The sequence below is a fragment of the Miniopterus natalensis genome, chromosome 11, assembly GCF_054644295.1.
Source record: "Miniopterus natalensis isolate mMinNat1 chromosome 11, mMinNat1.hap1, whole genome shotgun sequence".
Lineage (NCBI taxonomy): Eukaryota > Metazoa > Chordata > Mammalia > Chiroptera > Miniopteridae > Miniopterus > Miniopterus natalensis.
In genome coordinates, this window is record NC_142091.1 from 51,221,432 (window position 1) to 51,237,467 (window position 16,036).

The 16,036-nt window shown below is 55.7% G+C and overlaps 1 protein-coding gene across 1 annotated transcript in view; it reads left to right on the top strand.

The window, feature by feature from the left end:
* Nucleotides 1-4,418: 4,418 nt before the first annotated feature.
* The window catches only part of KCNC1 (potassium voltage-gated channel subfamily C member 1), a 39,725-nt gene continuing 28,107 nt past the window's right edge, over nucleotides 4,419-16,036 (top strand). The window contains exon 1 of the mRNA XM_016225151.2: nucleotides 4,419-4,988. Coding sequence (XP_016080637.2) covers nucleotides 4,419-4,988 — 570 coding nt within the window. The remainder of the gene's footprint in view (nucleotides 4,989-16,036) is intronic.

The window sequence follows — 16,036 nt, forward strand, 5'->3', positions numbered from 1 at the left end:
CAACACCTCCCCTCTAGTCTGAATAAGAAAAATTCCAGAGCTGAGGTGTTAAGGATATAGGGCTTATTATTATTCATATCCAACAATAAATAAATTGATGCATAAAAAAATTGAGTAATTTGCCCAAAGTCACAGCTAGTCAATGGTGGAGCTGGAATTTGAACCCAGGCAGTCTGGTTCTATGCTCCTGGCCACTGAACACCACTACCTTGTCTGTAGTTCACTGGCCCTTGCCCAGGCCACTGATCCCAAAGACCCTGGCATGGGACCACAAGCTTTTCTCTCTGCAAGGGAGGGGCATATGGCTATGAGTAAGGGGGGGCACTGCTCAAAGATGAAAAGGAATGAGGTTCTCAGCTGGGCTGAGGGTCTGTGGTTAGTGGTTGTGGGGGAGAAGCTAAGGCTCTGTCAGCAGGTCCTCCTCCCACCCCTGCTTCTCTGGGGCCTTTTCCCTTCTTTTCCTGTAATGCCCTCTTGGTTTTTCTGGGCTTTCTGCAAATGCCAGCCTTCTTACAGTGTGAAGAGAGTGTGAGAAAAGAGACTTTTATGTCCCTGCTTAGGACGGAGAAGGTGGGGGGCATTCTTTGAGGCTTAGGCTGGGGGGGTGTCATCAATGATGAAGGTGAGAATCCTAAAGTGGGACAGTGGGGGCACCTACCCTCTCCCACCTGGGAGGCTCTTCTCTCTGAGCCTTCTCTGCCTCACAGGGGATTTTAGGGTGTGATGGACACCCTTTGACACCCCCCTTCCCTCCAACCCTGGCCTGCTTCTTTTTCTAGCACATCCTTCTGGGCCAGGCCTGACCAGAGCTCCTAATCACCCAACCTTCCCCCTACTAGGAGCCCTTTGCCTCTCCCTTCTTCCCCTCTTCTTCTCTCTACCATCTGGGGCACATTTCAGCTCCCCATCGTGACTCACCATGGGTAGTGGCCCGAGTGGGCTCCACACTGACTCCCTGAGAAGCCCTAGGTAAGTCCCTCTCCCTGACTCAGCCTCAGTTAAGGGCTCCAGGCTCCTAGAGCCTCCAGCACTGGGACTCTAGGATCCTGGTCTCTGTCCTGGCCTTTCTCAGATCATCCCAGGCTTTAATAAGGAGTTCCTGTGCTCTGGGCACTGTGCAGGGAAGCAAACAAGCAGCATCCCTGGAGGAGATGATAGTCACTTTTTGGGAATGAGATGAGCTAGAGTGAAGGCTGGGGAGTCATACTTTGATCCCATGTGGTTCTACAAGAGAGGGAAGGGATGGAGCCCTGGGCCCCGTGCCTGGCAGAATCACAGAAGGGTCCCTGGGGGGTAAAGAGGGGTGAACATCTGGCTGGAAGGAAGGGAAGGTCTGGAAATTCCTCTTCCTTCTCTCTCCCACCTTGATTTCTCCCAGCCAGGGGTATGTGTGTCTCCATCTCTCTGTGTCTATCATTTTCTTTTCCTGCTGGGGTGTCCATCTCTCTGTTTTGTCACCTCCTTGCATTGGGGCAGAGCTTTCTGAGACCCTATGCCCAGGAGATCTGAATTTGGGCCAGGCTGAACCACACAAGGTCAGGCTTCCTCATGGGTAGGAGACGGGGTTCACTGGTCAGGGTGAGAGGGAAACTCAAAGCACTCTCACCCCTGCATTATTCTGAGATTGCAGGGAAAATAGCTCCCATTTAGAAGAATAACAGATTGATCTCTGGAGGGAGGATTGTTCGCTCCATACTGGCCCCATGCTCCAGCCTTCTCTTTAACTCTGCCGATCTCCACCCCTGTTTCTGCCCTAATTCTGCCTCTTTCTGTCTCTCCTCTTGTTCTTCTCTCTCATCCCTCATCTCTTGCCCTCGCCCTGGCCTCTCTCCAACTCTCTCTACTCCTCCAAACCTTTCCCCCACCACACACAGATTTCCCTGGGGCTGGGCTGGGATTCCCTTGGCCAAGCAAGGAGAGAGATGCCTGAAGCACAGCTTTGTCCCCAGGCCCACAACAGTGTCTGCAGGTCAGTGTCAAGGGACAGCTGTCTGCACAGTTAGCAAGTTCCCGCAGGTAAATATGAGTCTCGTGTCTTCTTAATTAAATAGCCCTTTGCCCAGGCAGCCTTGTGTTCGATTGAGCTGGGCTGAGATCAATAAGCTCCTTTCCCGGCAGAGCCACCTGGAGCTGGGCCTGACCTTCCCATCCTGGTCCAGGCCCACCTGCCCACTTCCCCACCAGCCTGGGAACCCCTCGGGGACAGGGTCTCTTGTGCTCCTGTGCCTGGGACAGAGCCTGGAACAGGAGTAAAGGAGTGATTGCTCAGTCGAGTAAACTGAGGCACTGGCACCAAACACTGGCCAGGAAGGCTTAAAGGCCCAAACTGCAACTCCCACCTCCAGGATCATCTTTGAAGCTGTAGGAACTACAGCAGGCAGCTGCTCCCATCCAGCTCCCAGACACAGAATCCACTTACCAACCAGGGCAGCTGAAGTCCTATGGGGGGAGGCGGGATTGTCAATGCTCAGGACCACCTTCTGCCCAGACTGCCCTTCTCATAGGGGATCCCCACTTAAGGATCCAGGGCTAGTGTGGGAGGATCAGTGAGCAGGATCAATAGGGTAGAATGTGTGGCACTCATGGGAGACTAGGGTCAGCCTGAAGTTATGAAAGGCCTGGGGTCAGTAAGGGGTCGAAAGGGGTTAATAAGCGTCCAGGATTATTGGATTGTTAGTAGAGAGCTTAGAGGACAGCATGTATGTCGTGTGTATGGGGGTGGGGGAGACATTTTGGGGTCCATGCGAGAGGGTGCTTTTGAAAGGATCATGTGGGCTCCAGATTCCGTGACAAGGGTCAGTATTAAAGGGTTGTTTGGAGCGGCCCATGCTGGTCCAGGTCAAGGTGTCCCTGATAGGGATCGGGGGCGTCTTGGTTCACTAGAGGATAAGACCGTCCCCAGTTTGAAAAGAGAGGGGCGGGTGCAGACGCCCCTCTCACCTCAGTCTGACCCGGGGACGCTGGTCTAGATGTCTCCCGGAGACCTCTCCCATCTAGTGGCGCTCCCCGAAAGTGAAGCGTCGGCGGGTTCCCTGGGAGCTGCAGGAGCCATGCGGGGCGGGCGCCCCCAGCGCCGGGGTTGAGGGAGGCCCAGCTCCGCGCGGGGCTGGGAGGGGGCGCGGAATCAGGGCTTTTTAGGACCCAGCGCGGCGCCTCCCTCCGGGGGCGAGTGCGGCTGCGCGCGCCGTGTGCCTGTGTCCGGAGAGCGGCGGGCTGGACGCGGACCGCGCGAGCGAGCGAGCAGGAGAGCCGAGCGGCACCCCGGCGGCAGCAGCGTCGCGGCGGCGGCGGCCGCTCCGCGCCTCACCTCCCCGGCCTCTCGGCCTCGCGGCGCCCCGACCCGCCACCCCCGCCTCCCGGGCCCGACCACCGTAGCCCCCTCGCTTCGGCCAGCAGCGCCAACCGCCTGCCTGAAGGAGGGCGCGGAGCGCGGAGCGCGGAGGCACCGGAGCCCGTGCCCGCCGGCCCCGCCGACCGAATCTAGCCGGGAGAGCCCCTGCCGGGCCCCACACAGCTCCGCAACAGTCTGGGAGCTGTCCCTTCAGCACCGCACCCGGAGCGGGAGCCTGAGTCCGAGCGCAGCCCAGCGGAACCCCAGCTGGAGCCGGAGCGCACCGAGCGCGGCGCTCCACGGCGGCAGCCGCACCGAGCAGCGTTCCGGCGCCCCTGTCCGGGGGGCCCTCCATCTCCTCCAAGAGGCGGGGAGAAGGAGCGAGCAGGGAGGGCGGCCGGGCAGGCGCGCCCGCCGCCGGGGGGAGCAGGCAGCTAGGCAAGGAAAGAAGGAGGGGGCCCGAGCCCGCCCTGCGCCCCGAGCTGCAGCCTCGCCACGCAAGGAAGGAAGGCAGCGGGCATCCATCTCCCCCGCGTCAAGAGCGCGCTGAGGCGACCACCGCACAACAGAGCGCGAATTTCCCGGCCCCCTCTCCACCTTCCTCCTTCCGGGGGTTGGTCTATCTGTCTGGTCCTGGGAGCAGCTGACCTTACCCCCAAAAGCTTTGTGTCGCTTTGTACATTTTCCCGCTGAGATGGGGACGGGAGCCCGGTCCCCCCACCCTCTTTTCCCCCCTCCCGGGGCTCGCCGCTGAGCGCCGCCCCCCTCCCTCCCTCCTCCTTCCCTCTCTCCCGCCCTTCTTTCCTCCTCTGCCTCCTCCGCAGCCAGACCAGCTCCCTCCTACATCTGGCGCCTAGAGACCCTTGGGATCCCGCGCACACTCACTGCCCTGGACCGGCACCCGACAGAAATCGCCCTGAGGGGCTTGGGTCGCTCTTGGGATTGCCAGAGCCGCTGTCCTCTGTCCCCCCCGACGGCTGGGGGGAGGGGGGAGGAGGCCGCGCGCCCCCCTCCCCGGCGCCAACACCCCCTGGCGGCCGCTCCCATGGGTGTCCCTGGGCCGCGCCATGCCTAAGGGGGCGCCGCGATGGGCCAAGGGGACGAGAGCGAGCGCATCGTGATCAACGTGGGCGGCACGCGCCACCAGACGTACCGCTCGACGCTGCGCACGCTGCCCGGCACGCGGCTCGCCTGGCTGGCGGAGCCCGACGCCCACAGCCACTTCGACTATGACCCCCGCGCCGACGAGTTCTTTTTCGACCGCCACCCCGGCGTCTTCGCGCACATTCTGAACTACTACCGCACAGGCAAGCTGCACTGCCCGGCCGACGTGTGCGGGCCGCTCTACGAGGAGGAGCTGGCCTTCTGGGGCATTGACGAGACCGACGTGGAGCCCTGCTGCTGGATGACTTACCGCCAGCACCGGGACGCCGAGGAGGCGCTGGACAGCTTCGGCGGTGCGCCCCTGGACAACAGCGCCGACGACGGGGACGCCGACGGCCCTGGAGACTCGGGCGACGGCGAGGACGAGCTGGAGATGACCAAGCGCCTGGCGCTCAGTGACTCCCCCGATGGACGGACAGGCGGCTTCTGGCGCCGCTGGCAGCCCCGCATCTGGGCGCTCTTCGAGGACCCCTACTCCTCCCGCTATGCCAGGGTAAGCGACAAGTCGGCCGTCAGGGAAGAGGGGGAGGGGTGGGGCGGATGCGAGAACTGGCACCTAGGGAGTCAGATGAAAGGGGGTGCGTGGTGTGTGTGTGTGTGTGTGTGTGTGTAAGAGAGAGGCTGTGATTTTTTCAAGGGTGACTAGTTTTTGTGTATGTAAGGTCTGTTTGTATTTCCAGATTTAATATGTATGAGCGAGTATGAATGGGTATGTTTGTGTGTGTGAGTAGATTGTGTGTGCATATTTATGTAACTGTGGTGGTGTATATTTGGGCGGGTAAAGAATGTAGTGAGAATGAGTGAGCATGTGCATATGTTTGAGTGTGTAGGAGCGCCTGTGCATGCATGTTTGTGTCTTTGCAGGTGTGCACTGTGAAGGTCTGATTTGCCCTTTGGATTCTGGTGTGGGGAGGGAAGCTGGGCACCCTTCCTCCTTCCCAGGTAAGGGCATCTGGAGCCAGCCAAGGCCCACAGACAAGAGCCTGAGGCCTGGGTCTGCTGCTTGAGATGGGCTCCCCCCCCCCCCAGGGAGCAGCCTCCGGCCATTCTGAGGAGGTGGTCCAGGGGGATCTTTATGGCTAATTACTAGCTTGGTAGTTGTGTAGGGCTCAGCTATGGGGAGGTGGCTGTGATTCTTCTGAAACCTGCTCCTGGGAACAGAGCCTGTCCTTCTTCCTCGTCAAAAGGGCAGGGTATTGGAGGGGGCCACTGGGTTTGGACCTGTCAGGAGCAGAGAGGGGGTCAAAGGGGGAACTTACAGGGAGAAAGTCGGTGAGAGGTGGGTGTGTCTTCACCCGCCACTCCCCTTTCCTGACAGCAGTTTATTACAGGGGAGGAAGGGCACCCTGTTCCTGACCTTGGCCCTTCAGGTGGCCTCTCTGGATCAGTTTCCTCATCTGTAAAATAGGAGAGGGAGTTCTGGTGAATTCTAAGGGTTTTTGCTACTTAACTAAGCCCAAAACTGGGCAGCCAGTAGCAGCTTAGTACTACTTGCTGGTAGCAGCCACCTACTTTGGAAGAGATACCCCTTGCTTTCACTGAATTCTGTCCTAGAGGCCTAAATGGAGCCTAAGGCATGAAGGAGAGGGTCACAGTTAGTAATTTAGAGCAGAGCCCCACCCCCATCCATAGCTGCCACCCCCCACCCCCTACTGGGCTAACCTCTGCCTCTGCCCACTGTCCTTTACTGCTCCACAAGCCTTCCCTCCTGCCCACTAGAACCTGGGGGCAAAGATGGGGCAGGAGTGTCTGCCGAGCTGCTGAGGATCAGTGTGGGAAGGGGACTTGGGGGCATTGAGGTGTCCACAGGCGGAAAAAAGCTGTGTTTAGGCGCAGGCCTGGTAGATTTGTGACTGAGATAAAACACTCAGTGTTTCAGCATCCTTTAAGGAGGGGGCAGCAGGTCAAAGTGTTATACATTAAGTCTTAGAATAGGTGTGTATGGGGGTGAGGTTACTAGGGAGAGAGCCAAACTCCCGCTTTTGCCACTGAGGACCCTGCCCAAGGTCACCCAGGGAGCTAGAGACTAAGCAGGACTAGAACCAGGTCTCCTGGGACCTCATCCTCCTCAGAGTTGGCCACCTTGGGCTCAGCTTCAGGGCTCTGACGTATGTCTCTGAGTTTCAGAATAGGCAGGGGTCATTTGAGGCAGGTTCGAGCCCCTTCCCCTGTCCATCTTCTCCCACTGAACATTCCTAGTCTGTAGGGTGGCCATCACCCAATGCAGTTAAATCGGCTGGCTAGGGTGGTTTGGAGTCTCGTTGGCGTACAAAACCTTATAGAAAAGTCCTGATTCTATCAAGTGTCCATTGAAGAACAGACTCGGAGGGAAAAGCTGGGCAGTAGAGGGGGATGGAGGTAAGTTAGAAGGTGCCCCCACACGAGTCTATCAATGCTACCTTCTTTCCCCAGGAGCCACACAGAGTCATTTCAACTTCCTTGGGTGACAGATGAGGACACTGGGGCCCACAGGGGGAGGGACCTGCCCAAGGGCACACAGAACTGAGGGCAGAGCCTGGATTAGAACCCAGACTTCCTGCTGCCCTCTGGCAGGCCTAGCTGCATTGCGCTGCCTCTCTGCGGCTCATCTGCGCAGGGACCAGCCGGCTGCCCTCCCTCCCCCCCTCCATCTTTGCTCAGCCACTGCTGCTGTCACCTTTGTTTACCCCTCCCTCACAGGGGCCCCAGGCCTCCTCAGATTGGTGGGATTTAAATTTTTCTTGTAGATTCTAGACCAGAATCCTGTATGTGTGTAACATTTTGTGTGTGTGTGTGTGTGTGTGTGAAAGAAAAGCTGCATGTGTGAGAGAATTTGTGTGAGAGAGATTCTATGTGGCTGTGAGAGACTTTTCATGTGTGTGAGAAAGACTGTGGGAGAATAAAAATATGTGTGAGACTCGGGTGTGGTGGTGCGTGTGTGGTGAAACTGGCTGTGACATCCTGCGTCTCTATCAGGGAAATTCTGTGTGAGTGTGAGAGACAGATTGTGTGTGTTTTGAGAGATGGACTTCGTGTGTGAGAGTGAGACTGTGTGGGGGAAAGTGTGTATGAGGAAAAGAGACTATATGTGTAAGAGAGATGCTGCATGTGTGTGTATGGGGATATGTGCATGTGTGTATGTATGTGAGAGATTCTTGGGAGAGGTGTGAAAGACTTGAGGTCAGTGGGAGTGCATTGGTGTGTGAGGCTGTACGTGTGTGTGCATGTGTGTATGTGTAAGGCTGTGTGGGGAGTGGGGAACGCTATGTATGATATAGACTGTGTGTGAAAAACTGTGTCAGTGTTGCTTTGTGTGCTTGTATGTGAGATGTGAGAGACCCTGTGTTGCCTGGGCCTGAGTGAGCCTTGAGGAAGATGAAACTCCAGACCATCTTCGTGCCTGCTGCCTCGACCTCCTGGGACCTCTGGGCTGCCTTAGTGAGCGGCTCTGCTTCTCATTTCCCGTCCTCAATAGAAATACTCTGTAGCCCTGGCCAGCTGTCGATGCGTGGACGGGTGATGAGGCCACCTCATCCAGGCCTTAGTGTTGGCTCTGGAATATAGAGGCTACTTAGCGGGGGTGGGAGGTCACATCTGAGCTCTTGGGTGACAGTGCTAGCTGGAGCAACTGGTTCCCTGGCCTTTCTCTCCTGTGGTTTTCTGGGCACCCAGGCTGAGGGGGTGAGGAGGGGAGCTGGGACACGATGAGCCCAGCTTGTATTCTGGGGTGATAGGTTGTGCACCAGGCACACACAAGCAAAGGATGATGACACTGCGTGGTAAGGGCTGTGAAGGGGCTTCCTGGGACTGTGAGAGTAAGAACTGTCCCAGAGCAGGTGATGCTGGGGGAAGCTTTGAGGGAAAGTAGGAATTAGCCACGCAGATGGCAGGGAACAGCAGTCCTAGCAGGCAAAGCTGTGGGAGGTGTGGGAGCAGGCAGGACTGTGTTGGGGTGGCCTGGGGCAGCCATGACTTGAAACCTGCCCTCCTCTCTTCCTTGGGGGCCGCCGGTACAGGTCTGAGGCCCTTGGCTTTTATCTATGAATTGCATGTTGTCATCAGGAACATTGTTCTGTGTCAGGTCAGAGCCATCGGTGGTCCCTGTGCTAGTAAGTATTGTCGTGTGTGTGTGTGTGTGTGTGTGTGTGTGTGTGTTGACATGTGTCCCCCAGAGTCACTTGTCCTTCCAAAATGACAAGCAAGTGCCAGTGGAAGCCCCACCTCCATCTACCCCACTGCCCAGCCCTCCTCCAACTCCAGGTCTTTGTCGCTCTGTCTTGTCCCCACCTCCATGGGATCTGATGTAGTCTGACGCCTCCTCCACCTTCTGGGAAGGAAATTCACCTGGTGGCTGGGATGAAGAGCCCAGCCAGAGACTTCTGTTTCTCCCTTGGATCCCAGCTGACACGGGGCTCTTGGAGCCTTGGCTTGGCATGCAGAGGGATTGGGGACAGAGCTGCTACCAGGGCCTTCTTAGGCAGCTTGCCCCCTCACCTCATAGCCCACTTCCCCAGGTCAGGAGACCCATGAGCAGTGGCGAAGGGGCTGGGTGCGTTCCCTTCCCAGCCACCCCAAGGGCCCCCTGCTCAGTGTATCCTCCATTCAGTATCCTTCTCTTTCCCATGATGCTCTTACAGGTGTCCTTGTGTCTTTGAATGGTACCTCCAACCTCCTCCCTCATCGCCCCTCCTAGTAAAGAAGGGCTCAAACCCAGCATCTCCTACTCTCTGCCTCTCAGCCTCTTCACCTCTAAAATGGGCATAATGCTAGAGCTCACCTCAGGGCTGATGGGAAGATTAACTGAGGTAATATGTGGAGAGCCCCAAGGCATGCAGTAAGTGCTTGATAAATACTGACTGCTGTTATTACTCCTATTGGGTGTATTATCATTTTACTTCATGACTCTCTAGACTCCATCCTTTGCCTTCTGTCTCCATGTCCATCCTCCAGCTTCAAGCCACCACTGTTTCCTGCAGGCCAACTTCTCCAACAGCTCCCTTACTGCTCTCCCACCTCCAGTACCTCCAGTTCATTCTCCACTTCACGGAGGTCTCTTCAACTCACAAATCTGACAGCTCACCTTCTTGCCTGCTTAACACCCTTCAGTGCCTCCCCAGCCTGCCTCTCCAGTCTCTGACCTGGCTTTCCTCATCACTCACTGAGCTCCGGCCACCCTGGCCTCATTTCAGTTTTTTGCATGTGCCAGGTCTGCCTGCCTCAGGGCCTTTGCATATGCTATTCCTTCTGGAGCACTCTTTCCTCCTAGTTTGCCCCTCTTCATCCTCCACGCCCTGCTTCAAACATCACTTCCTTGGTGATGAGTGATGCCTTCTCAGACTCCACAGGCCAGGTCAGGATTCAGAACCAGAATCCTTCCCTTCAGAGAAGCTCTCTGATTTGTAGTAAAATGTTTGTTAGCAGCCTTGCTTGATTCAGGTTTGTCTCCCACTCCAGATGCTAAGCTTCTTATATAAGCAATATAATAGAAGCTATTATTATGGCAGATGAGGAAGCTGAGGCCCAGAGAGGAGTGCTTTACCCAAGGTCACATGTGAGCAGGTTATTTGGGGGGCTGGCTCAGAAACCCAGGTCTCTAATTCTCTACTCAGTAGCCTGGGAACCCCCATCCACCTTGAGACACCTCAGGGAATGTTTGGAGTCTGGTGCTCTGGGGGTAGGAATTTGTGCTCCCTAACTCTGGGCAGGAGGTCTGGCATCTGCCAGAAGCTTTGGAGATTAGCTCCAGCCTCCCATTGTCATCTCAGTGGTGAGGGAGCAGGCCTGGTGGGGACCCATTTCAAGGCCTGCTGCCTGAGCCAGAGATCTCAGGAACTTCCAAGACAGCTGAATATAGTGCTACGCTATTCTGAGCAGTCCCATGACCAGTGTATTTGCTCTGGACCAAAAGGTCAGGTCCTCAAGCCACTGCCTCCCGTCAGCCCTCAGGCCAGCCTGGCTACCACCCTTGCCTGAGCTTCCCTTCCCTGGGTGCAGGCTCAGAGGAAGAGTGGGGTCTAAGAAGTTTCAGGGACTCTTGGCTGCCCAGTCCTTATTCAATAAGGGAAACACTTGGGTGGGGGGGGTACCATCTTCTGCATGCATGGGACTATTGGAGCAGGTGGGTGCTCCCGGGCCACCTCTAGCCACTATCCTCAGTAGGCTCAGAGAGGGAAAGACACTTGTCCAAGACCACACAGGGAATCAGTGAGACTCAAACTCACACCCATGCCTCTTGGCCCAGGGTCTGGCCATTTGCATTTCTTTTGGCTCTCAGTTTTTAAAGAACACCAAAGCTCACCTGTGCTGTTCTCTTACTACTCCCTGTATTTCCCCCACTGAGGGAGGGAGAATAAGCAGCTGCCTGCCCTCCCACCTCTCTTCCCCACTCCACCCTCAGGGCCCAGCACAGCTAGTTGAGACCTCCACAGATCGGCCAAAATCCTACTCTTATCATTCCCCAAGCAGGGTTTTCCAGAACCCCCTTCCTTTCTTGAATCATAATACTAACAGCTACTGTTTACCAAAGCACTTAATATGTATCAGAAATCTTAGGGTTTAATTTACATATTCTCATTTACTTCTCACAAAACCCTTGTGGAACCGTATTATTTTTAGCATGCCAGTGTCACAGAGGAGGCTGGTGAGTCTCAGAGAAGTTGAGTAACTTATCCAAGGTCACTTAGCTGACGAGTAGTAGAGCCAGCGTTCAGACTTGGGTCTGCCTGACACCGGAACTCTGCCATAACCACTGCTCAGTACTGTCTCCTGGTGCTTCCAGGGATGGTGGGGTCTGTGGCTTGCTGTGGGCCCAGGCTTGGGTGCTTACCTGGTTCCCTCCCTCCTCCACCAAATACTCTGTCCTAGCAAGTTACCAGGGAACCTGCTCAGCCATTTCTGGCCCCTGAACAATGGCAAGTGAGGGTTCAGCCTGGAGGTGCTAAGAAAATGCTCTGGCAACCCCCAGAGAGACAGTTTTCAGAAGGTGCTTTAACTGCCCCCAGCTGCAGACTCCACATGGCCTGCAGGGAGATGGCAGAGAGCTTGGGGAGGATTATAAGTTATCCTGCATGAGGCGACATATGGTAGCAATGCTGGCTCCTCCTCAGCTCGGCATTCAAGGCCTTCTACTCTGGAAACTGCCATGTTTCTTGCTGCTCCTTTCTGCCAAGCTCCTCCCTGGCCTCCTCATCTTCAGCCCTAGCTCTCCTTCCTCATCCTCAGTCCAGCTCTTCTCTAGGGCTCATGTGAGCTGTTCTGGTGCCGATGATACCAAGTGGTAGGAGCCCAGGGCAAGGGGCTCTGAAGAGCTTCCTCCTACACTCGTTCAGGCTCCCTCAGCCTGCTGTCATTCATTCATTCAAGGCATAGTAATCACGCTCTGCTTGGGGTCTGTTCTGGTGCTGGGCCCCTAGGAGCCATCAGTGGCACAGTAGACTCACCTAGCCTTTTCACAAGCACAGGCCCTGGGGGTACCACCTCTTTTGGGTGTGTTTGCTCAGGCCCAATGGGTGGCACCTGTTGCCCTCTCTCCCAGGCCCTTCTCTTGGCTGTCCTCCCTGTGAGAGTTGCAGAAAGGTGCACTCCGAGAGGAGATACCCAGCCAGGCTGTAGGGCTGGAGCAGGGTAGGGCGCTAGCTTTGATGGGTAGGGACACTGGGAGAGGGGAGCAGTGAGCTGCTGCTGTGCTGAATGGGGCTGGGGAAGGGGTGTTTGCAATGGCTGCTACGGGGGCTGCAGGGGAGGTTGCTGGAGAACTCCCCAGCTGACTCTTAGATTACTTGGGATGCTTCAAAAAAGGTCAGGTTCCTGGGCTCTGTCTAGCAAAAATTTGATTCTTAGATCTTAGGGTCAGGTCAGGATGTTTCCACTCCCAGGTGATGCTGATGCTCAGAGAGCGAGGGTCTGCAGTGGGGCATGGGGGCTCATGCTACTCAATGTGGTCCTCTGACCACAGTATCATCACCTGAGCAATTGTTAGAAAATAAGAGTTTAGCAACCACCCCATACCTGCTCATTCAGAATTTGCATTTTAACAGGAGTCCCAGATGAGTCATACACACGTTAGAGTCTGAGAAACACTGATGTGGGCAACAGTTCGTAGTCAAGGGGAAGTGTCAGGGTGCAGAGAGGCCTGGACGGGCGCATCCAGGGTGGCAGAGCTTCACGGTGATTCTCACCTTTCCTGGTGCCCAAGATATTGGTGTCAGGGTGATGGGCCTGGGTGTGAGGCCCCAGCTCAGTAAATGGCAACTGCGTCCAGTTGCTCAGACTAGAAACTTTGCCATCACCTTGGACTTCTCTCTTTCCCTCACACTTCAGCAAATCCTGTTGTCTTCACTTTGAAAACATACCCAGAACCCAACTGTGTCTCACCACCTTCACTGCTACCTTCCTGACTGAAGTTGCATCTTCTATCCCCTGGATTGCTGCAAGTGATCCTCCCTGCCACCATGGTAAAATGCTAGTCAGACCGAGCCACCTTGCTCTGTCTCGCTCAGGGAGGAGCCCAAGTCCCTATGAGGGTTATAAGGAACTCCCTACGACCTCCAGGTGAGTTCCTACCTCCCACCAATCCCTCTGCCCTCCTGCCTCTCTCCTCCAGCTCATTTTGGCCCCCTTGGTTCCCACCAGCACCCTGTTTGTGCCTCTGCCTCAGGACCTGTGCTCTTGCCGCTCCTTCCCAGGCAGAGCGTTTCTCCTCTGATTCCTCCCTCACCTCCTGCAGGTCTGCACTCATGTCCTTGTCTCAGGTCTCACCCTGCCATTCCCTCCTCCTTCCAGGCTTACCTGTTTTCTCTTTGGCATTTACTGCCATCTACCTATATTATCCTTATTTACCTTGTTTCTTGTCTGTTTCCCCCACTAGAATGTAGGTTCCACAAAGGCAGGGATTTTTGTCTCTTACCCATTGTTAGATGCTTGGAACCTAGAACAGGGTCTGGCACATAGTGGGTGCTAGATAAATATTGATTGAAAGAATGGGTGAGGAGCCACAGTTCCAGACATAGGTCCAACATTGGCTCAACACCTTTGGGCCTGTTACTGGCTGGCCCCCTTCCTTGCCTCACCTGGAAACACGATCCCTCCATCTCACACACCTGCAGGCACCATGGAGAGGCAAAGTCTGCTGAGGCAGTCCTGGGAGTGCTGGGGTTCCCTAGCCAGGGTCCCACCTGCCATTGCCCAGGGCTAGATGAGGCTCTTCACATGCTGGCCCCTCCGTCTCCCCAAACCCTTCCTTCATGCGACATCAGCCCAACCATTATGAACCACCACAGCTCAGAGCTAACAAGCTGTTTTCTAAAACCAGGCTGCATAAGCTGTTAGGATGGTGACATTTCAGGGACACTGAAGTCCCAGGTCCACTTGGTCCAGACTAACATTAAAGGCCAACTCCCTTTGGACTCTGTTTCCCCAATGGCCAGGCAGGCTCTCTTCTCCCCCTCCCTGTCCACTTCCCTCCCTCCCCTGTTCCCTCCCATCGGCTCCTTTCCTCTCTCAGCTGTGTTGGTGAGAAGTTCTAGGCATTAGTTACTGGCTTTCAACATGGATTCTATCCCTCGAAGGCCTAGCATACTTCTTGTCCCAAATCCCCCTGCATTGAGCCTTCGTTATGTCTTTAGTAGCAAGTGGGTGGGCTTCATGGCCAGCCTGCACTTCCTGGCTACCTCACTTGGCAGTACGACCTGGAGCCTTGTTCTCTCCCCAAAGCACGGCATCTTAAGCCAGGAGGCCTGCGCTTGAATCCCAGCTCCACCACTTTCCAGCTGTGTGACTTTGGACAAGTTCCCTGACCTCTCTGTGCATCAAGAGAGGGATATTAACAGCACCTGACTCATAAGGAAGTCGTGGGGATTGACTATGTTAAGCACTTAGCCTAGAATGCTGAACATAATAAGTACTTAATTACCACAGGTTCCGTTATTGTCTTTTTATCAGCATTTGGCTATAAAACATCCAAACAAACTTGTTCCCTGTCTATTTCCTTCTTTCAGCAATTGACTCTCCCTTCAAGTGCCTCTCTAGGGGTCACCTCACCTACCTTGGCCCTGAGGATACCTCCTTCCAGAGTCTACCTCCTAGAGGCCAGATTTCAGGGGTGTCACCCTGGGAGGCAGGCCTGGATTCTGCCACAAACCTGCTGTGTGTCCTGGGCAGGTCACGGTCCCCTCTGAGCTTCAGTCTTCCATCTGTTGTAATTGGCCACTCATCTGTGCTCTGCCTCCCCCTGCCCAGCAGTATTGGGGAGTGAGAGAGATGAATGGTGGAACTTTCGCCTACAGGTGGAGAGGGAGGGAGGGCCGTTGATACCAGGCTGTGTTGGGAGCCAAGCACAGGGAACTGAGATGTTGACAAGTGTGCCAGGATGGTGAATCTGGCAGGCAGGGACATGCATCACAACTCAGGATTAAAACATTTCCTCTTTACAGTGGATGCTTGGGCACAGGGAGCAGGGGCAGAAGGGCCAGGCAGGGCCCAGGAGCTGCTGGAGGCCAGGGGCTAGGGCCTGGGGCTCCTATTGGTGCCAGTGGGTGGTACCCACTTTGGGGCTGGGCTGCCCTGCCACACCGACGCCAGGCTGGATGGGGACAAGCTAATATTAGCTGGGGTGGCCCCAGACAGCTGAGCTCAGGGGGCTGCAGGGGCCAGCCTTCCTGGGCCCAAGCTCAGATGCTGTTTCAGCCTGGGCCATGGCAGCCGAAGGCAACTTTCTCAAGCCTGTGAGGACCTCAGATGCCCCTTCCACCTGGCACAACCCAGACCCTGCTGGCCTAGCAGCCCTGATCCTGCTTCACCCAGGCTCTGGCTCCAGCCCTTGAACCCCTGGCCTACTGTCCATGATGTGACCCCCCCTTTGCCTCTTTCCTTCCCCATTCACAGTGCAGAAAGGGACTTCTCTCCCTACTCCTCTACTCTGTACATAAAGACAGTCTGTGTAGGTCCCCTGCCAGAGACAGCTGTTAGGACTCATTCATTCAAAAAAAATTTATTGAGCACTTACTAGGTAACAGGCACTGCTCTAGGAGCTGGGAATGGAGCAAGGAATGAAACAGTCAAAAATACCTGCCCTCAACAAGCTTATATTCCCATGCAAGGAGAAACAAATGGATACGTGGAATAATAGTGTGTCAGATGGTGAGAAGGGCCATGGAGAAAGAAATATAATGGAGGTAAGGCCCAGGAAACACGGGAGGTGGTAACTTCAACTAGGCAGGGAAGGCCTTCCTGAGCAGGTGATGTTTCAGCCAAGACTTGAAGAGGTGAGGGAGGGAGACATGTGACATCTGGGGAACACAGGAAACAACTTGCCCTGAGCAGATGCATCCCTGGGGTTGAAGACACAGCAAGAAGCCAATGTCAGGGTCAGGCTTAAAGAGCCAGAGGACAGTACCAGGTCAGAAATAGCAGAGCTCCTCACAGTTCCACTGGGCTCCCAACAGTGGGCCTGCCTCTGCCGGGCCTGCCCTCAGGCTCCCTCGGTGTGTCGCCGCAGTGTTTGGCTGTGCTCATATCTGCACTGCTGTCCCCTCCCCTCCCATGGCCTCAGGGGTTGCACAGTCT